Here is a 22,353-nt window from a genome sequence, read left to right as displayed (position 1 = left end):
ATTCTTGAGGTGTTCCTGCGTTTCCCGCAAAAATAAAAGCATGTTTATATTATAAAATAAAAGCTTGATATATTACTATTGTATGATAATTAGGGCTGTCAATCGCTAACATTTTTTAAATCTAATTTATTAAATTGTATGCCAATTAATTAATTGAATTAATCACAATTAAATGCATACATACATTTTTCCTGAGAAAGCCCCTCAAATAACAATAATTCAATATATAATGATTAAATAAGTAGACATAGTTATATTTAAATAATTATAAATAATATATACAGTGTGTGTGTGTGTGTGTGTGTATATGGATCCAGAAAGGGTCCAGTGATGTCCTTCAGCTGGGCCAACACCAGTCTCTCAAATGACTTCATGACCACAGACGTCAGAGCGATGGGTCTGTAGTCATTAAGTCCTGTGATTTTGGGTTTCTTTGGGACAGGGATGATGGTGGAGCGTTTGAAACAGCAGGGAACTTTACACTGCTCCAGTGATCTGTTGAAGATCTGTGTGAAAATGGGGGCCAGTTGGTCAGCATATGATTTTATCGTCACTCCAAATTAGAGTGTGCCAGAAGCTGTGAGGTGTGTCAAGGTGTTGTCGGGCATATTGTAACTGGGCTTTTTTGTGGCATTGGCGCAGTAAAGGCTTCTTTCTGGCAACTCGACCATGCAGCTCATTTTTGTTCAAGTATCGTCGTATTGTGCTCCTTGAAACAACCACACCGTCTTTTTCAAGAGCAGCCTGTATTTCTGCTGAGGTTACAGTGCATCCGGAAAGTATTCACAGTGCTTCACTTTTTCCACATTTTGTTATGTTACAGCCTTATTCCAAAATGGATTAAATTAATTATTTTCCTCAAAATTCTACAAACAATACCCCATAATGACAACGTGAAAGAAGTTTGTTTGAAATCTTTGCAAATTTAGTAAAAATAAAAAACGGAAAAAATCACATGTACATAAGTATTCACAGCCTTTACTCAGTACTCTGTTGAAGCACCTTTGGCACCAATTACAGCCTCAAGCCTTTTTGAGTATGATGCTACAAGCTTGGCACACCTATTTTTGGGCAGTTTCTCCCATTCTTCTTTGCAGGACCTCTCAAGCTCCATCAGGTTGGATGGGGAGCGTCGGTGCACAGCCATTTTCAGATCTCTCCAGAGATGTTCAATCGGGTTCAAGTCTGGGCTCTGGCTGGGCCACTCAAGGACATTCACAGAGTTGTCCCATAGCCACTCCTTTGTTATCTTGGCTGTGTGCTTAGGGTCGTTGTCCTGTTGGAAGGTGAACCTTCGCCCCAGTCTGAGGTCCAGAGCGCTCTGGAGCAGGTTTTCATCAAGGATGTCTCTGTACATTGCTGCATTCATCTTTCCCTCGATCCTGACTAGTCTCCCAGTTCCTGCCACTGAAAAACATCCCCACAGCATGATGCTGCCACCACCATGCTTCACTGTAGGGATGGTATTGGCCAGGTGATGAGCGGTGCCTGGTTTCCTCCAGACATGACGCTTGCCATTCAGGCCAAAAGTTCAATCTTTGTTTCATCAGACCAGAGAATTTTGTTTCTCATGGTCTGAGAGTCCTCCAGGCGGGCTGTCATGGGCCTTTTACTGAGGAGTGGTTTCCGTCTGGCCACTCTACCATACAGGCCTGATTGGTGGAGTGCTGCAGAGATGGTTGTTCTTCTGGAAGGTTCTCCTCTCTCCACAGAGAAACGCTGGAGCTCTGTCAGAGTGACCATCGGGTTCTTGGTCAGCTCTAGGAAGAGTCCTGGTGGTTCCAAACTACTTCCATTTATGGATGATGGAGGCCACTGTGGGACCTTCAATGCTGCAGAAATCTTTCTGTACCCTTCCCCAGATCTGTGCCTCGATACAATCCTGTCTCGGAGGTCTACAGACAATTCCTTGGACTTCATGGCTTGGTTTGTGCTCTGACATGCACTGTTAACTGTGGGACCTTTATATAGACAGGTGTGTGCCTTTCCAAATCATGTCCAATCAACTAAATTTATCACAGGTTGACTCCAATTAAGTTGTAGAAACATCTCAAGGATGATCAGTGGAAACAGGATGCACCTGAGCTCAATTTTGAGTGTCATGGCAAAGGCTGTGAATACTTATGTACATGTGATTTTTTTTGTTTTGTTTTGTTTTTATTTTTAATAAATTTGCAAAGATTTCAAACAAACTTCTTTCACGTTGTCATTATGGGGTATTGATAGTAGAATTTTGAGGAAAATAATGAATTTAACCCATTTTGGAATAAGGCTGTAACATAACAAAATGTGGAAAAAGTGAAGCGCTGTGAATACTTTCCGGATGCACTGTACCTGTGGGTTTTTCTTTGTATCCTGAACAATTCTTCTGGCAGTTTTGGCTGAAATCTTTCTTGGTCTATCTGACCTTGGCTTGGTATCAAGAGATCCCCGAATTTTCCACTTCTTAATAAGTGATTGAACAGTACTGACTGGCATTTTCAAGGCTTTGGATATCTTTTTATATCCTTTTCCATCTTTATAAAGTTCCATTACCTTGTTACACAGGTCTTTAGACAGTTCTTTCCTGCTCCCCATGGCTCAGTATCTAGCCTGCTCAGTGCATCCACATGAGAGCTAACAAACTCATTGACTATTTATACACAGACACTAATTGCAATTTAAAAAGCCACAGGTGTGGGAAATTAACCTTTAATTGCCATTTAAACCTGTGTGTGTCACCTTGTGTGTCTGTAACAAGGCAAAACATTCAAGGGTATGTAAAATTTTGATCAGGGCCATTTGGGTGATTTCTGTTATCATTATGATTTAAAAAGGAGCCAAACAACTATGTGGTGATAAATGGCTTCATATGATAACTATCCTTAAATAAAAGACAGTTTTTTTGCATGATCAGTCATATTTTCAAAATCAATGCCAAAATTTCACAATTTCTGCCAGGGTATGCAACCTTTTGAGCACAACTGTACATATTTTTTCTTTAAAATGCACGGCGGCTTCAGAATTCACTTTTGTGAATCTTTAAATCTTAGAGTGCGTTTATTAACCCTTTTACATTTTTCTTTGCTCCAGACTCCTTGCTGCCTGAGAGTCTCCTCAGCGGGAGAGGCTACACAGGCTGCATAAGGAACCTGTCTGTGAATGAGTTTCCAGTGAGCTTCAGTAAAGCGGCCTTGGTCAGCGGTGCAGTTGGTGTGGGCACCTGTCCTGCTGCCTGAGCAACTGCCACTCTGGGTCTCCACAGCAACAGAACTAAACCTCTCTCAATGCTTATGTACCAATAAAGCAGCATTGTCAATGTCTCTAACATGCTTCTTTAGCGTTATTTAAAGCTATTTTATCACTATTAAATATTCCATTACTAATGTACTGCAAACCTAAGCAATGCAATAATTATATAACATGACACTAAAAGATCTTAAATTGAGGTCAAGGTCCAATATAAGGTCTGTTGTCATCAAAACATTGCACAAAATAACTAAGCCATACAGTAAGACTGAATACTGCCTACTATAACCAAATAAAATAAGTGAAACTGTAGTTATTATTCCATGATCAATTTCAAACTGTAATATGCAACATTTTTGTCACATGACCTCATCACATCCCCATCCAGCAATCAACCTGGAAATAGAAACTTTTTGCATTTTAAATTTATGAAATTCTTTCAAATGGTTAAAATCGTGGCTGTAACTACTTTTGATTCATTCACATGAGATATCGAAGGTCAAGTGAAGCACATTGCACTGTACATTTTGCAGATGTAGGTTATCCAGGTACTGTATCCATACAGAAAATTTGCTTACTGTGCACTGTATACATACCACTATACTGTAGAATTAGTAAGAGTAGTATGTTAATACACTATTTCCAACATAGCCACAGACTATTTGTCATGATTTTGTCTGTCATACGTATATCAGGTGAATTCATTTCTTCACTCTTCACTGCTTTATCTGCCTACTTGATGATTTTCTGCTACGTTACATCTTTAATAAAGCTGATTTTTTTCTTATATTTGTATTATATTATCTGTATGTGAAGTAATTGAAAAATGGGTGTAATGATGGAAAGACAGCAAAAAACTTTCAATTAGGTGAAACGTCAAATCAACATTCAGTTCATAATGCAGACAACATAAGAACAGTGGAATAAAACAGAATTTTAAAATGATTATTGACCATGAAAAAATTTACAACAATAAACTTTTGTTACAGGTTGGCAGTAGTAAATAAATGTAAGGAGTTCGGAAAGTGTAAAGAAAACACCTTTTGTGAGAAATGGAAAATGTTCTTAAACGGGACAAACCAGTCAACAATTTAAAGCGATGAGAAAAACAACCCCACAAAGGATAACAAGACAAACCAATCACGATTTAACCCAATGAGAAAAACAACTAAACAGAAATTTCGTGCGGGCATACGTCATCAACATACGACCATTTTCAACTTGAAGCGCGAAACGCCCTCTATATATATGGCAACACTACAGGACGCTTCTAACAAGACAGCGATGGTGTAATAAAGTACAATTTAAAACTGGTATAATGTTATTGCACGAAGTCGAAAGATGACACAGTCCATATTAGTTCAAGGTAAGAGAGTTTATAACTGTTGTTAGCGTCACGGGCCAATATGCACAACACACGTCACAAGTTTCTTCATTACAGCAGCTATATAGTCAAACAAACCGCTTTCTATGTTTAGTTTCTCAGGTATGCCGGGTGTTATGGATCAACTGGTGATCGTGTTAACTGAGAATGTGCGCATGCACGTGAATAATTTTACTTGCCTTTTCAGCAGATTCGTTCAATGTGAATTGCCAAGGACCAAGAAAAGGCGTTTTACACATCATAAAAAATAAATAAAAAGAATTTGGTATCATTATTAACCCGCTTTGTATGATCGATGTCTGTTCCAATAAATTTGACACAGTTTAAGAGCGATTTTAACATGGTTTCACAGGGTAACATCTGGTTGCCCATGTTAAGGTGGATATTGGTGTGAATGGGAACTGCCGAATACGTTTCAGGGCTCGAAATTAACTTTTACTTGGTAGCACTGGTGCTCCCAACATCAAAAAGTTAGGAGCACCATGAAAAATGTAGGAGCACCCACCGAAAATTAAGGAGTACCACAACTACAATTTATATAATACTAAATAGGCTATGTATTTAAAAAACACATCCTCACCATAAGCATTGGCATGTTCCACCTCAACATGTCTGACAGGATGTTTGTGGTAGTGATGGTTCGTTCATGAACGATTCGTTCATTTTGAACGAACCTTTTATGTGACTCAGAAGAACGAGCAGTCTCAGAGAGTGATTCGTTCATTTTGTGTTGACCGCGCATGTGCATTGCGCAACCTTCGTTTGTTTGTTGCATGAAAACCGCAAACGAACGAAGGAAACGGAAATTATTAGTTCACCTTTCGACTTTCCCGTGACAATGGTAATACGCTATGTATTGCTCACACAGTAAACGGAAATTATTAGTTCACCTCTCGAGTCTTCTGGTCCGAGTCATTCGTTCTTTTGTCACGTGACAGAAGAACGAACGAACCGGGACAAGAAGATTCAATCCAGAGGTGAACTAATCATTTGTTTCTCATAATTTGGCCTTGGCTGCATTATAAATGTTTCCTTATTGGGACTATAATCAAAGTTTGCGTAAGTAGACATGTTGGGGGGATTTGGCTATTGAAAATGTAACATATGAATTTAATTCTGCTCAAATGAACGACATGAACTAAATGACTTGAAAAAAGATTCGTTCATTTTGCTGAACGAGACTCAAAGATTCAAGTCAGTAAAATGATCCGATCTTCCCATCACTAGTTTGTGGGCTGTCCATCAAGCAGGATGCAGACATACACTATCACACACTCCTTGACAGACAGGTCGGTGTCTCCATCAATGATGAATGAGATGTACTGAGCTGACGATACTTTAACTGCGGCGTTCTCGCAGATGGTATCTGCTATCATGCCGATGATGTTGGCACATGACTTGTCATTTGCGTACGTCATGTTGATCTCAACGCCGTTTATTTTCATGAGCTGCAACATGGGTTTAAATTTAGTGTAGGCGGTGTTAAATTTCATGTTCAGCTCTACCAATTGAACGGAGCATCCTGACGATTAAAAGCTTCAACAATCGAACCTGATCATGAATTCTTTGCCACACACTTGTCCCGGCATTTCTTGTGCTTGGTGCTCTCCCCGTGTTTAATCAAGCTCTCGCACTTAAAATGTGTGGATTCAGTGGCGAACGCAGTGTTACTTGCAACCTCTGTCCCACAGGCTTTACAGTGAACACAGTGCATTGAGCCATTTTCATAGTGGAGCCACTCGAAGTCTTTCAGCCACTCTCTCCAAAAACTGTAAGCCTTCTTTTCCGCTGGTGGATCCACATTCACCACATGATCGCCATCACCAACTCCAGGAGTTACATTATCTGTAACTTTAGGTGGCTTACAAAAGAAATCGCTCAGTGTTCTTTTCATCTTCTCTCTTCAGCTCTATACATTTTGCACACTAGTTAGCTCCCTTTTTATTTAAAGGTGCAATATGTAATATATTTACTGTACTAAAGCATACAGTTATCATAATATGTTGTCAGAGATTTAGGAAACATGCTAAGTTGAAATACTGGCTTCTCCGATAACAGTGCTACAGCCAGTATATTCTACTTTGAAATGTGAGTTCAGGGCCGGAATTTCTGTTTGTGTTTTAGCCTGCGTGATCCCGCCCACTGCCCATTTCACAATAGTATTTCAACACCCGGGGTTGCCAGATTTGAAACAAGTTGGCGGGCAAATACAGTGCGCTGCAGCCATGGAAGCCAGCAATACATCTTGCTAACATTGGCAGAGTTACAAAAAATCCACATGAGCTGGTTTATAATTGGCAAACAATAAAAACATTGCAAACATATACATTAGCTGATCAACTTACAGTGTAAGGCTCATTGCTTGCCATTGTCAGTTTGCTCGTTCCTGTCTTCAACCCACATGAGCTTCGAGTCTGGGGACTAGGGGGCGGGGAGACGACTCTCTCCAATATTTTGAATCTGGACTGCAGTACCCATTTTAAACACTTGATATCAATGTTACATATTGCTCCTTTAAATTGTTATAATAGCATCTTTTACTTTTCAAAGGTTCTGTGAATGTCAATGTCGTATGTTTGAATACCCATGACACTGCCAAAAGAAGATCTTTCAGAACAGTGCAATATTTGTGATGGAGAGCAAGTACACTTTAAGTCAGAAATTTACATTCAATTAGGTTGAAGTCATTAAAACAATTTTTTTTAAACCATTCCACAGATTTAATATTAGCAAACTATAGTTTTGGCAAGTCGTTTAGGACATCTACTTTGTGCACGACACAAGTAATTTTTCCAACAATTGTTTACAGACAGATTGTTTCACTTTTTATCGATTATATCACAATTCCAGTGGGTCAGAAGTTTACATACACTAAGTTAACTGTGCCTTTAAGCAGCTTGGAAAATTCCAGAAAATGATGTTCTAGCCTTTTGACAATTAGCTTCTGATAGGAGGTGTACTGAATTGGAGGTGTACCTGTGGATGTATTTTAAGACCTACCTTCAAACTCTTGCCTCTTTGCTTGACATCATGGGAAAATCAAAAGAAATCAGCCAAGACCTCAGAAAAAAAGAATTGTGGACCTCCACAAGTCTGGTTCATCCTTGGGTGCAATTTCCAAATGCCTGAATAGCATACAAGTATAAACACAATGGGACAACGCAGCCATCATACCGCTCAGGAAGGAGGCACATTCTGTCTCCTAGAGATGAACGTATTTTGGTGCGAAAAGTGCAAATCAATCCCAGAACAACAGCAAAGGACCTTGTAAAAATGCTGGAGGAAACAGGGACAAGTATCTATATCCACAGTAAAACGAGTCCTATATCGACATAACCTGAAAGGATGTTCAGCAAGGAAGAAGCCACTGCTCCAAAACTGCCATAAAAAAATCCAGACTACAGTTTGCAAGTGCACATGGGGACAAAGGTCTTACTTTTTTATTAGTAAAAAGTCAACCATTCTCAGAAAATTCAGTAGAGTATTCTGTAATTACTGGCTGTTAGATTCAGTTGCAATTTTGATTTATTTATTTAAAACGATATAATAAATTGTGTCTGTATGTGATTTACAAAATAGTTTTCAATAGAAATGATAAAGATACATCATAATCTGCAGCAAAGCATCATATTTGTACTAATTGATCAGGATTTGAACCTAGGTCATTTTGTTTACTGCCAATATGACATCACTGGACCAGTGTTCCATCCAGAAATATTCATTCACGTTGTTGGACAAAGCTCCACAAACTATTAGTTCATCAAGCCATTATTCATTATCAAGAAATTAAATCAATTGAATGTATATTATTGACGCATATCAGTATATGATGCTTTAGTGTTGCAAATTAAAGAATTCAACATGTGATTTACTGCTCTTGACAAGTGTAATCGCCAGTTCCCATTCAAACCAACATCCCACGTTAACATGGGCAACCAGATGCTACCCTGTGAAACCATGTTAAAATCGCTCTTAAACTGTGTCAAATTCATTAGAACAGGCATCGATGAAAAAAAACTAGGTTTAATAATGATACCAACATTTTTTATAATGTGCAAAACTTCTTTTCTTTGGTCCTTGACAATTCACATTGAACAAATCTGCTGAAAAGGCAAGTAAAATTATTCACGTGCATGCACACATCCCCAGTTAACACGATCCCTTGTTGATCCATAACACCGGTAATACATCAGCCTTTCAGTAAACATTGAACCTTGAACTTGTCTCTTCTTACATAATGTCGGTGTTTTGTGTTGTTTTTTGAGCAGCTGGTCAGTGTGGGAATCAGGTGGGCTGCCGATTCTGGGACCTTGCACTCAGAGAACACGCGCACGTCAATCAAGTGAGAAATATGACGTCATGCACAAATAATTGCATATGCTTTTAACTGTAAATAATACGTTATATTATTATAACGTTATAACTGAGCATTTGCCCGGATTATTGTCCTTTTATGACTTTATTTTTTATTTATAAGAGTTTTATATAATCTAATATCATTTTTTTAATGTAAATTTAGAAGTTAAATTCTAATTAAAGGATTAGTTCACCCAAACGAAAATTCAGTCATTGTTTACTCACCATTGTGATGATATAACACTATATGACTTAACACAGAGAGAACTAGTTAAAAAAAAAAAACTTTTTTGCTCAGTGATGTCATAAAATGGCAGTTTATGGTGACCACCTCTTCAATTGTCAAAAGAATAATTCAGAAGTTTAAGAAAAGAAAATTATTTCATGAGACTCATGATTGTTATGAAAGTATACAATAAGGTTTAGTGAGAAACAAACCAAAATCTAATGTATTATTTAGTGAAGCTGTTGACCGACCGTTGATGGGGCACGAGAGCAACATTTCACGCAGCCCCCTCGCGACACTGGGGTGTTCAAGTGAAAACTCATTTTATTAATCTAAAAACAGGACCGCCACAGTGATAGTGACAAAAGAACACAACACAGCTGCACAGAAACCAGAGAACAGAACTTACTAAACATGCCTGAAGAGTTTGTATTGTGAATTTATGCATTTCTATGTCCAGCCTTATTTTTTTTTAACCGGAGTACTCGGAAATAAAAAAGAAACATAAGAAGAGGCTACAGGCAGCCACAGTCACACCGTGTCCTAACCTGACGGCAAATGACACGTGATAATAAGTATATTTTCTATGGTAATCACAGTTTTTGTGCTAACCAGCCGTGATGAGCGACAGTACATTCTATTGATCGCTTGTTTTCTATTTTCGGTATCGCGCGGTTAACTCCGTCTGCTGTGAACTGGCACTGGTCCAAAACTTTCTCATAACAGTATATTAAAGCCAGCATCTCATGAGCCAGTTAAAAACTACATGATTTTGGCTGAGAATGTTACACCTACCGGATGTTTTTGCAGAGTTCTCACTCTCTTCAGGTCTGTCACAAATACTCACTGGTTCAGAATGGAGAAGAGTTGACAGACATTCCTGCCTACTCCATCTCTTTCTGTTTGATTGAGGACTCCAGTTAAAAAAAATAAGGCTGGGCATAGAAATGCATCAATTCTTTGGCAATAGACTCTTTAGACATGTTTAGCAAGTTCTGTTCTCTGGCTTTTGTGCAGCTGTGTTGTGTTCTGTCAATATCAGTGTTTTAGATAAACAAAATGGGTTTTTGCTTGAGTGCCCATGCTGACCCCTGTCCACCGCCAAAAGCGCCTACAATGGGCACGTGAGGGTCAGAACTGGATCATGGACCAGTGGAAGAAGGTGGCCTGGTCTGATCGTAAACCCAACTCTGTATTGATATTTGTATATAAACTATCTATATCAATTGTAAACATGAAGGCTTCCATAGCGATATTGTTCTTTTTTTTATCTTAGAAATATAATCGTATGTATCTTTTAAATAACTATCATAGGTTTGTGAAATTGGATAAAAAATAAATAAATATATCATATATATTGTGAAATGTTATAAGATTCACTATCAGAGTCAGATACAATAGGTCTCCCCCTTGGGACTTCAGAAAGGACCGTCCACATTTCTGGATTAACATGAATTTTGGGTAACAAATAGAACTGTCAAGGTCTTGGTTGATCTGGACCTATAAGATACTGTTCCTGTTTTTTATTTATAAACCCTTTCTCCTGTAATATTTTTAAAATTGATATAATTTGTTTCTGCGTCTCCTTTTGTAATGAACGTGACAATGAAATGTAATGACTAGTATTTTCCAGTTGTCTCCTAGCCTCCCATAAATATTGGATGTTTGTCCATAATGACTATATTGGAACCCTTATCGGCTGGTTTTATAATTATTTCTCTACATTTTTGTAATTGATCTATAGCTTTTCTCTCTCCAAATGTTAAATTATCTCTATCATTTGATGTCTGTAAATGTAATCTAGCTATTCTATTATTTGTCAATATTAGTTTTTGAATGGGTCTATTTATTCTTCCTAATTTAGCTTACCAATATGAAGTTTGTATAAATAATTGAGGGTTTGTTATCTGTGTATATTCAAAATAATCCAGAAGTTTCAATTTCCTATTAAATGCATGGACATCCTTTCAAGAGCACCTGGGTCTGGGTCTACACCCCAACCCCCCCCTTTTTTTTTTTTTTTTGGTGTGGGGACAAAAGTTAGTCCTTTATTTAAAACCTGTTCCTGTTCTGATGTGAGTCTAAAAGTTTTTGATAAATTAATGATATTGTTGGTGTGCTTATACTTAGAAGATTTGCACTTCACCTCCCTCAAAAGTTTAATTGGTCCAGCCAATAATTGAACAGCTGGTCTGCAGTATGTTTTGTCCAGTGGACTAAATACTTCAGATCAACTTTAAACCTCTTGGATGTAAATCACTCAGGCTATTTCCGTGAGCAGATATATAACCGTTTAAAATTTTCACATTTTCTTGTTGCACTTTTGGTAACATCTGAAAAATTGATTATGGGTGTATAAATTGTAGTGTTTGGGAACACCATTGTTGCCACTCTCCACAGACCTTGTAGCTGTTTTATGTGGATGTTGTTCTTTATTATTAATACCTAAAACATTTCTGGTGAGAGTTGAACTCTGCAGGGGGTCTGTCATACTGCATTGACTCACAATCTTGAAACTCCTCTGCTAGGATTTTTCTCTTTTTTTCAGTGTGGGTGTAGCATTTCTTTTTCTAAAATGGACACAGTCTCGACTTTTTACACATCATTTTGGAAGGAAAACATTTGCATGTTTCTGACAAAATCCAGTAAAGCATTCAGGGCCATGGTACAGTTAAAATAGAAATGGAGCCATCCATGGTATTTGTCTTCAGTGAGTTGATGGATGCGAGTGGTAAACCTCTTGAATGCTACAGGGAAGCAGTTTTGGTCTCCTGAACTCTTTGTTTAACTGCTGAAGCCAGTTGGCTCCCATTTTTTTATTTCACTTTCATCACTATCACAAGTGAGCACAATCTCAGTAAATCAATTCAAATCAAAGTTTTAAATTTTGTGATTCACTTTGGAGGTGGTTGGTTTGATTCATGGCTTATAAAGGATTTTATACTATTATTATTAAATAACATAATGTCAAGTTTTAAAAGACATCCCAATGTTATACATTGCTATCTTTGTTTATGAAAAATTGATTGACTTCGATTATTCATTCATGCAGACACTATTAGAGCCACTCCTGTAAATTGTTGTATGATCAGGACAATTCTAGAGTCAGGCCTGTTCGTGCATATGGTGGTCAGTCCCAAACACTGTAGTTATGCTTGGATCAGTGCCCATATGATATATCTAGTCCTTAAATGTACATTCATCTACAGCATGCATTTAATAACCTATAAGTCAAACCTGTAAGCTCATGTTACAGGTTGGCAGGTTTTTGACAAATGTTTACTCTAAATGGTTTGTCAAGAACACAGGAACATCTTGTCAAAAAATTGTTTTCTAAGACGTCAAAGAGATTAAAATGTATGTTACTTTTCCGCGTGTGGTGTACACACCTGTGTTCACCTGACAGCCTCCAGGCACTTTGCTGAAAATCTGACTTTATGGTTTTGAGTGTTTAAGCGGCTTGTCATGTATCAGCACTCACAGTCGATTGCTTTGATTCAGAGTGAAATGACACCAGCCAGTTTTAAAGGAATAGTTCGCCCAAATATGAAAATTAGGTAATTTACTCCCCCTCATATTGTTTCAAACCTTATGACTTTCTTTCTGCCACAAAACACAAAATAGGTTCAGACAACTTTGATGGTATGGAAAAAAAGTATGCAATGAAAGTGAATTTTGACTGAGGTAGACATTCTTCCTAACATTTTTTGTGTTGCACAGAAGAAAGACAGTCATATAGGTTTTGAACAACATGGGGCGAGTCAATGATGGCAGAATTGTTATTTTGGTGTGAAATATCACTTTAACCTGTAATAATCACTTTAAGCTGTAGAGTAAAGAAAAGAAAAGAAGGATCACCTTTAAATTGTCTTTTTAATAGCTCCGTTCCAAAACATAGTGAGCTGCCTACCAAGACAGTATTTTAGCAAAAGGTTAACAATAGGTTTACAGGCATCATACAGTAGATGTGCTCCCAAATCCTGACGCAAAGGCTGTTTCAAACACTAGGCTGCATAATTGTGCAGCCTTCAAAGATAACTTATTTTGGCCAGACCCTAAGGCAACATTGTATGTGTCCTCTGCAGATAATGCAATCCCAGAATTTTTGGTTTGGAAAGGAAGTTTAGAGTTCAACAGTTGCAGTAAGTTTTCATAGTACATCAAGGTATTTTACCTCAAAACAGAAAAGGAAAAATGTATTCCTCATGATATGACTTCTTTAGTTAATGAATTAGAATATTGTGTTATCTATATTTCCATAAAGCGACTAATTTGTGTTTGGTGTCTAACCCTTAGGACTGTATGGCACTACACATATGGCTCGGCCTAAAGAGAGCAGATTGTGGATCAGGTCACTGTCTATGGAGTGGTGGTTGTTCTCTGTGCTATAGCCTGAATCAGATGTTCTCGGATGCATTCAGTAAGGAGCATCAGCTGATCACACATATTTTCATCTGTCACTTTCTATTTTTCCATCCTAACCTTTAGTTAGCCTGTTGTACATAGGCAGCTATCATCTAAAGACCTTTACACACCAAAGGAGATGCGATTATGAGAGGCAAATTGCCGTCGAATGGCCCTTTCCCATAGAAAGCGAGGCGTTAGCACATTCACGCCTTTACAATAGGTGGTGCTAATCGACAAGCAAATCGACCCCGGTACAGTCGGTGGCTCATCGCACTTATGAGCTGGTCCGCCCTCTGCACATCACGGATGAGAAGAAGAGCTAACCACTTGACAAGTTTGTAAAACAAACAACACAAGCAAATGAGTTTTCTAGCGAGCAGATCGAAAAAAGTAAACTGATTTTTCTACAAGCTGCAGCAGTTAGGACCCTGCATGTTACTAATTAAAGAGTCAGAACACCCCCCCTGTTCTGAGCTTTTACCACATTTTTAAAGATGCACTCAAAGTGGGCATGATCAGCAGCGGAGTAAGGGGAGAAGGGGGAGTGAATCCAACAAATGTCTGATCCAGTCACTTATCTTTATTTTAACAATACAGTTAACAGCATCAAAGATTCTCACAATTGCTCTCAACAGAATGCACAAATAAACTATACACAGTTTTGTCACAATGCATTACTTACACTGGTAATTTTACCTGTAATTTAATATGCAAATAAATGCCAAGCCCATGTACTCTGTACATATCAAAAATATGTAAATGTTTTTCACACTTTAATAACTTTTGAGACTTATTCCAAGACAATGATTTACAAATATAAGTTCTTAGATTGGTTAACACACATTAGGGATGGATGCATGGATCGATCGATCATGGATGGATGGACGGATAGCGTTTGTGTCTGGGACAATCAATGTAAACCGTGTCTAAAACGAGTCCCAGTCAGAGGCAGTCCACCTCACCACATATCTCAAAACACTCACGTTAATAAATGTGTGCTGTGCGAACATTTAAAAGGTGTTGCCTTTGACTGAAAGCCTGTCCTGTCCACTGATATATAATATAGAACTGGATTGCTCATGACGTCATATCAGTGAAGCCACTGCGCCGCCATATTGCTATGCCCAAACATTCCAATGTCCCTATTGACTTAATAGGAAATCATCTAATTTCAGCGAGTAAACATTAGTCATTCAATCACCGATTTTATATCTGAAATCTGCATGTACATCCCCACAACACAAACATCCTACACATGTAATTATTTATTTAAAGTCGGGAATTTTTCCTGTTTCTAGAAAGCCAGAGCGAGTTGTGTATCTATATCAAACAGAATCTACCACTAACAAACTTCATCAGCGAACAGATCAGCAGAATGTAAACAAGTTTACTGAGACTGAGGTAAGATACAAACAGACATTTTCAGACTTATTTATTGTGATCATCGAAGTGTTTGTTCAGAGTTTCAGTTTTATGTTTTCATTAAAATGTGCCTTGGGGGTGCTGAGATTGAGGGAGACACACAAAGCAAAGTTGGTTCAAATTAAACTGATACTCTAGATTTAAATGGCATACGAACACGTATTTATGACATGTATCCATGTATGACTACAGAGAGCACATCACTATGAAAACAAGCAAATCCTGTGCATTTAAGGCGATTTAGAAATCCTGGTCTGACTTTTTTAAAGTCCCTTTCAGGGGTAAGGACTTATTGTCACCCTAAATAAGCAGATATTACAGCTATTCTCTGATATCCGCGTATATCTTGTCCCTCATAACGAATATTATCCATAACGAGCAAATTAAACCTTAATCATGATTGTCACTAGAGGGTAAAATGCAGCTGTTGTATTCGGAAGTAGGAGATGGTGAAACGGGGGTGTTTTTGCCTGTCAGTCATTGATGCTCTGAGAGTTTGGGCATTCCAAGATGGCCGCTCGAAAACTTCTGGTGTCTTCACCTCCTGCAGGCAGTTTACCGTTGCATCAGCGATCCAGTTCTATCCAACTTTTTCCTGAACGTGGAAGTGTTCCACGATTCGACTGTTTTCAGTTTCCGGTCTCCAGTGTTATCACTCGCATCAGCGTATATTCTAAGTGGTAATGTAATGTTTAAGGTATTACATTTGTAAAAACGTAAAAAACAAAAAACGTGGCTGTAGAGTGCAGATACTTTACAGTGTTGAGATGACCGTTTTTTTAATGACAGTGCCTCACCTGAGTGTGTAGATGTCATGAAGCGTTGGTCCGAGGTTAGTTGCGTTGATATCATTAACTACCTTGAGTTGTAATGACAACCAACATCAGCGCAAATTAATTTTTACTCCCCAAAAACTTAAATGGTTGTTGCTCTCCAGCTGGATCGCTCATTTTTAAAGTGCGTCTCGAGACCAGAAACAGAAAACAGGCAACTAGAATCATCATGGCGCCGCCCAGTGGTTGCTAAGGAAAACTGTGGATATACAGTATATATCAGTGCTCCTGTCCCTCTGTCAGCAGAGTTGGGGGGACTCGCATCACGGTACTATCAACTCTCAACTGACTGAGGCACTTGAGAGTTTGAAGCGCTGGTCAGGTGCATGACAACGACACCTGCAGCGCTAGCTTGTCAAAGGATAAAGGCCACGCCTTCTCATGAATAATATCGAGAACACCCGTAACATAGAGGCGCTGATTCAATAGAAAGCTAAACCCTGCACATCACGACCTGTGACGCTGACTCGACATTCATTTCAAACCTGGAAGATGAAAATAGCCCGAAAAATCCCTAAATGAACCCTTTTCCTGTTGAAATTAAAAATAACGTATGTTAACATTAAAAAAATGTGTTTTAGTGTTTCATGACCCTTTAAACGTGACACTTTAAAGTATATCGGTTTTACCGATTAATCAGTGCCGATGGTTGCTTTTTGGAACTATCGGTAATTGGAAAAAAACAACACTGCTAGTTGCCAATAGCAATTTTTTTTTTTTTTTTTTTTTCCACACCATGTTCCTCTGTGGCCAAAACCCTTAATCTGATGAATTTATTGGCTATGAAAAGCTTACTTTGTTGAATATTTACATATAGAGGATTGTAACGGAGCCAAGTCACTGTCATAATCGCTGTTTATGGACTAAATCACGATTATTAGTTCGAAATATTTTTTTTAAAAAAGACATATTAAGCATAGACATTGTTGAACGCTTGTATGTAACCTTTATTAATTAAGTTCATGCTGATTTTGACTGACAGTGTCGCTAAAGGAAAAAGTATTTTATAATACCAGAACAGACAATTGATGAGCAAACTGTTGATCTACTATTGATGAATGATTATCTGTTGTTAATGAATTACTGCTTATACAGTATGTATTAGCCCATATGACAATGTTTACTTTATAGTATTTTTTTATTGTAATACATGTTTTGCATGTTTTGTTTGGAAGCACAGACATTTCAAAACAAGAGTCCCCAGTTTTTTTCATGCTTGTTTATAGTTAAAACTCCATGTTATGCACCAAATCTTCATTTGTGTCTAGTTATTATTGGGTTTTGGTTGCACAATAAACCTGCATCTGGGATTTTCCTCATTTTGGACTCTTTTAGCCTCTATGTCAGTGCCCCTCACAGTAAGGAAAGACTAAGAAAATGTTATAACATTCAATAAATCGATTTTAAAAACTATCGGCCGATTAATCCGTTATCAGCCCTTTTCACCACCTCAGTTGTTCGGTATTGGCAAAATCAACCATCGGTCGACCACTAATTTAAAGGCTCTAAGAGCAAAAATACACTGATCTCACCCTACAAAACCCATCTTCAGTCTGACCAATTATTAGATACTTTAATACTAAGTAATAATGACAGCACAGCTGTTAACAATTATTTACAATAGCACAGCAATAACGATTTTGTGGCGACACCACGTTTTTGGTATACAAAGATTTTTAATGGAAAGACATGTACACTGATCAGCCACAACATTAAAGCCACTGACAGGTGAAGTGAATAACATTTATTATCTCGTTACAATGGCACCTGTCAGCGGGTGGGATATATTAGGCAGCAAGTGAACAGTCAGTTCTTGAATTTCATGTGTTGGAAGCAGGAAAAATGGGCAAGCGTAAGGATCTGAGCGACTTTGACAAGAGCCAAATTGTGATGGCTAGACGACTGGGTCAGAGCATCTCCAAAACGGCAGGTCTTGTGGGGTGTTCCCGGTATGCAGTGGTTAGTACCTACCAAAAGTGGTCCAAGGAAGGACAACCGGTGAACGGGTCTTGACGCCCAAGGCGCATTGATGCATATGGGGAGCGAAGGCTAGCCCATCTGGTCCGATCCCACAGAAGAGCTTCTGTAACACAAATTGCTGAAAAACTTAATGCTGGCCATGATAGAAAGGTGTCAGAACACACAGTGAATCTCAGCTTGCGGCGTATGGGGCTGCGTAGCCACAGACTAGTCAGAGTGCCTATGCTGACCCCTGTCCACCACCAAAAGCACCTACAATGGGCACGTGAGCATCAGAACTGGACCATGGAGCAATGGAAGATCATGTGGACAGCCAGGTGCGTGTACGTCATTTACCTGGGGAAGAGATAGCAGCAGAATGCACCTTGGGAAGAAGTCAGGCTGGCGGAGGTAGTGTGATGCTCTGGGCAATGTTCTGCTGGGAAACCTTGGGTCCTGGCGTTCAAGTGGATGTTACTTTGACACGTACCACATACCTAAAGATTGTTGCAGACCACATGCACCCCTTCATGGCAACGGTATTCCCTGATGGCAGTGGCCTCTTTCAGCAGGATAATGCAGGATCACAACATATGTGATGTGCTGGACCAACAAGTCCGATCCATAGAGGCCTCACCTTGCATCTTACAGGACTTAAAGGATCTGTGCCCAGTTGCATAAAGCACCTGAAGTGTAATTTTCCCTTAAGATCACCCTAATGTTTCCCTTAAGGGTGTTGCAGAAAATAACCTTTAAGTGTTACTTAAGGGTTTTTATGGGTAAAACGTCAATACCTTATGATTTCACTAAAGTATTTTTTTTTTTTTTTTACTTAAGTGTGCCCTTAAAAACTGTTAAGTGTTGCATAAAGCCCCTTAACTGCTAAGGTTAGGAAAACTTCACCTTAAGTATAGCTACGTTTATACAAACAATTGAAGAGTATAGTGTGCCAAGGCGAATTTTTCACGAAAGGGAGAACCCAGTTTAGACCATTTAAGTGATGAAAAACTGTTGCAGAAGGACAAATTTGGTGGTATATGAGAAATCGCAAACAAGCTGGAGGGCGATCTAATAGGAACACAAAAACCAGAAGTGTACCCAGTATTATCTGCTCTCTTTATCTTTATAAACTTTACAAATGGATGAATTAAAATCATACCACAAGTTCATTTGCAATATATCGCAAATTATATATATGTCCTACACCCCTACTGACCACCATTACTATTCTTAATTTGGGATGGCAATCAGTTCTCTGCACAGTTATACAAGCATCTTAACGTCTTGCAACTCTAATCCAACTCTTACCGGGCAGTCTTTCAAAGGCGTCTTTCTCAAAAGGCTGTAAAAGCAGAATCCTCTGTTAATTGGTCTGCATGCAAAACGTTTACACAGGAAAATGTGTACACAAAAAAAGTGTTTGAATCGATTAAATTTGAGGATTGTACCTCAGATACAAATGGAAATCTGCCTGTGTATCCTCCAGAAAATGAGTTTGAAAAAATATTTATGCAGTACAGTAATTGTAAACTACTGTGATTGGTGCATACTGAAAAGTGCTGTGAAAACAAAAAGGTGACACTTGACAACTCCATTTACGCACTGCTTCAGAAGAGGTCGGACAATCATTTACACATGAATAATGGTAGAGAGAAACTTTAATAGTCATTAATATTCAAATAAAATCATAGTGTAAAGTTAAAGTATTTTCTATGTGGTAAAATTGCCCAAGTGTTGGTCGGGACATTTCCGATCTTCTGAAAGTTCGCAGAGACATGCTGTGTCCATGGTAACGAGAGTTTTATTACAGTAAAACCTCGCTCACTGTAGTAAATCCCTTAATGGTTTCCCTTACTAAGAGGAGTGTATAAGGGATTACATGCAACACCCTCAAGTCATTCAAAGGGGAAATCATGCTTTAAGTGTTATACTTAAGGAAAAAACTTGAGGTCTTTTATGCAACCAGGCACTGCTGCTAACGCCTTGGTGCCAGATACCACAGGACACTTTCAGAGGACTTGTGGAGTCCATGCCTCGACAGGTCAGAGCTGTTTTGGCGGCACGAGGGGGACCTACACGATATTAGGCAGGTGGTTTTTTTAATGTTGTGGCTGATCAGTGTATATACACTGCAGTGAAGTGCAAGTCACAGCAATAGTATTAATATTATTAATATTTGGCGAAGAAAAACACTTAAGATCCGTTGAGTTGTTTATTAAAAAAGGTTATACATTAGCTAGTGCTAATTAGTGATTTTCAACATGATCTACATATGCATGTTTCCATGGCAACAGCCTAGCTGGCTATCTAATGTCTGATGACATGTAGCTATGCTGCGCCACGAGTAGTCTAATTCATCTCAACTAATAGGCTTGACCAGTAGTCGTGCAACCCCTAACGTGTATACATGCTGGACGAAGCCGAGCTACAAACACATTATCTAGGTCTGTTAGTTAGATTTAGCAAAAACTGGACGAACAATTACAGTCAGATTAAAGTTTTTATATGACATTTTAAAGGCGAGTTATTGCTTTAGTTGATTTAGAAATCAGACTTTTAAAGTGCATGTAAATGCACTCATTTAAAGATACAGTTCTGAATTTAGCCGGCTTCTATGTCTCTCTTTGTTAATAATCTATTAAATGATGCATAAATAATTCATGCTCTTATGAGTTCTAAGTTTCCATATCAATGCTCAGAATGATCTGTTTTCTCAGGTTAAAGCCAACGCTGCCATTTGTCCCATGGAATCAGGAAGGATGGAAGACCAGCCCGTGTTCTGTCCCACCTGTGGGTCACGTGTACTCTCTGCTGGCCCTGGCCAACAACACTTGTGTCAAGTCCACTTTCAGTGAGCTACGGTAGCGTTTTGTGTAGCTCTACCGTAGGAAGGTATGTACTGTACCAAAGCAGTCCAAAAGCTTTCATTGTGTTTAAACTTGCACATGCAATGGTCAATTTGACATTTAAGCAACTCTTAAATATGTATGAATGTCATTGCATTAAATATCAAAATATCAATTTAAGTTGATCATGTATGTTGTGCCTCCCCCAGTGAGGCACAGTGAGGCGTTGTCATCCCTCTCAGCTCTTATCGTGGACTGCCCAATGCTCCTAGACTCACCATCGCCACTTGACTTTGTGTGCGTGCGTGTGTGTGCGTGTGTATATTAAGTGAACAAATGTATCTACATGTAAATTAAGTTAAACTTTATTTAATGTATACATTTAATTACAAATTACATATTTATGACCAAAGTTTACCTGATGTAAAATGTCAGAGAGAGAGTTCACCCAAAAATGAAAATGATTCCATCATAATTTACTCATCCTCATGTCATTCCAAACCTGTATGACTTTCTTTTGTCGTATGTATAGTTGTCTCTGCATATTAAGCTGGTATACGAGAACGTATTTTAACAGCAAAAAAGTTAGACACTTCACCTTTAATCTTAGTCACCAAAGAATTTATTTATATGGGGGAAAAAAAATATGCAATGAAAGTGAATGGTGAATGAGTCTAACATTCTGCCTATAACTTGACTGCCCCGAAATGAGGAAGAGTAAATGATGACACATTTGATTTTTGGATATTCCTTCAAAGGAATATTCCAAGTTCAATAGAAGTTAAGCTCAATCGACAGCATTTGTGGCATAACGATTACAACACACAAAAAAAAATACCACTTTTCTTTATAAAAAAAAAAAAAGTATATTTGAGGTTACATTGAGGCACTTACAACGGAAGTGAATGGGGCCAAAGAAATGTGAAGCCTTTAATTTTATAGAAGCACTTGCATTCATTCTTCTGTTAAAACTCCTGTATTATTTGAGCTGTAATGTTGTTTAAATAATTATTTTTACAGTTGTTTTAGGGTTTATGGTGTTACATCGTCATGGCAACGGAGTTGTAAAATTGGATATAACTTAACACAAAAAAGGTTAGAAAGTGATTTTATCACACTTAAATCATGTTAACACTCATATTGTTTACGTATTGTGGCTATACTTTTGAAACAGTGAGTATTTTAATGTTTATGCATTGGCCCCATACACTTCCATTGTAAGTGCCATGAATTTTGGTTACAGTGAGGCACAAGGAGGGACAAGACTAAATAAATTTGTGTGGTAATCAACTTTGTGCCACAAATCCTGTTGATCCTGCATAACTTGTAAGAAACTCTGAATATTCCTTTTAATATTTTTCCCCCTTTTAAAAAGAGAGTTAATGCAGCATTAAATAAAAGTAAATGGGAAATGATGACATAAAAGTGTCATAATATCAAACAACACCTCAGTGTGGTTAAAATAGAATTCACATGTTCACCTTTCATTACACTGTATTAAAACAAGAAATGGGTCACTATCTGAAAATAGATAAACATTCCTGTTGGCACTGTCAGTGCTTTGTACTTAAAGCCTTAACTCTTAACCTCAGTTATCTATTATCTATTAACAGATGGTGTATTTGTACAGTAGGTCAGTATTTTTCCTTTACATTAACATCTTTTCACATTACTGTGATCATACATTTGGAA

General features: G+C 38.2%; 1 protein-coding gene across 2 annotated transcripts in view; it reads left to right on the top strand.

The window, feature by feature from the left end:
• The window catches only part of LOC127410310 (laminin subunit alpha-4-like), a 76,142-nt gene extending 72,127 nt beyond the window's left edge, over positions 1-4,015 (top strand). For both annotated transcript variants that reach the window (XM_051645507.1, XM_051645506.1), the window contains exon 40: positions 3,073-4,015. In XM_051645507.1, coding sequence (XP_051501467.1) covers positions 3,073-3,218 — 146 coding nt within the window. In that variant the 3' untranslated portion in view covers positions 3,219-4,015. The remainder of the gene's footprint in view (positions 1-3,072) is intronic.
• Positions 4,016-22,353: the final 18,338 nt, after the last annotated feature.

The sequence above is a fragment of the Myxocyprinus asiaticus genome, chromosome 19, assembly GCF_019703515.2.
Source record: "Myxocyprinus asiaticus isolate MX2 ecotype Aquarium Trade chromosome 19, UBuf_Myxa_2, whole genome shotgun sequence".
In the NCBI taxonomy this organism is placed as follows: Eukaryota; Metazoa; Chordata; class Actinopteri; order Cypriniformes; family Catostomidae; genus Myxocyprinus; species Myxocyprinus asiaticus.
The sequence above is the reverse complement of the archived record's forward strand: the minus strand, read 5'-3'. Positions and strand labels throughout refer to the sequence as shown.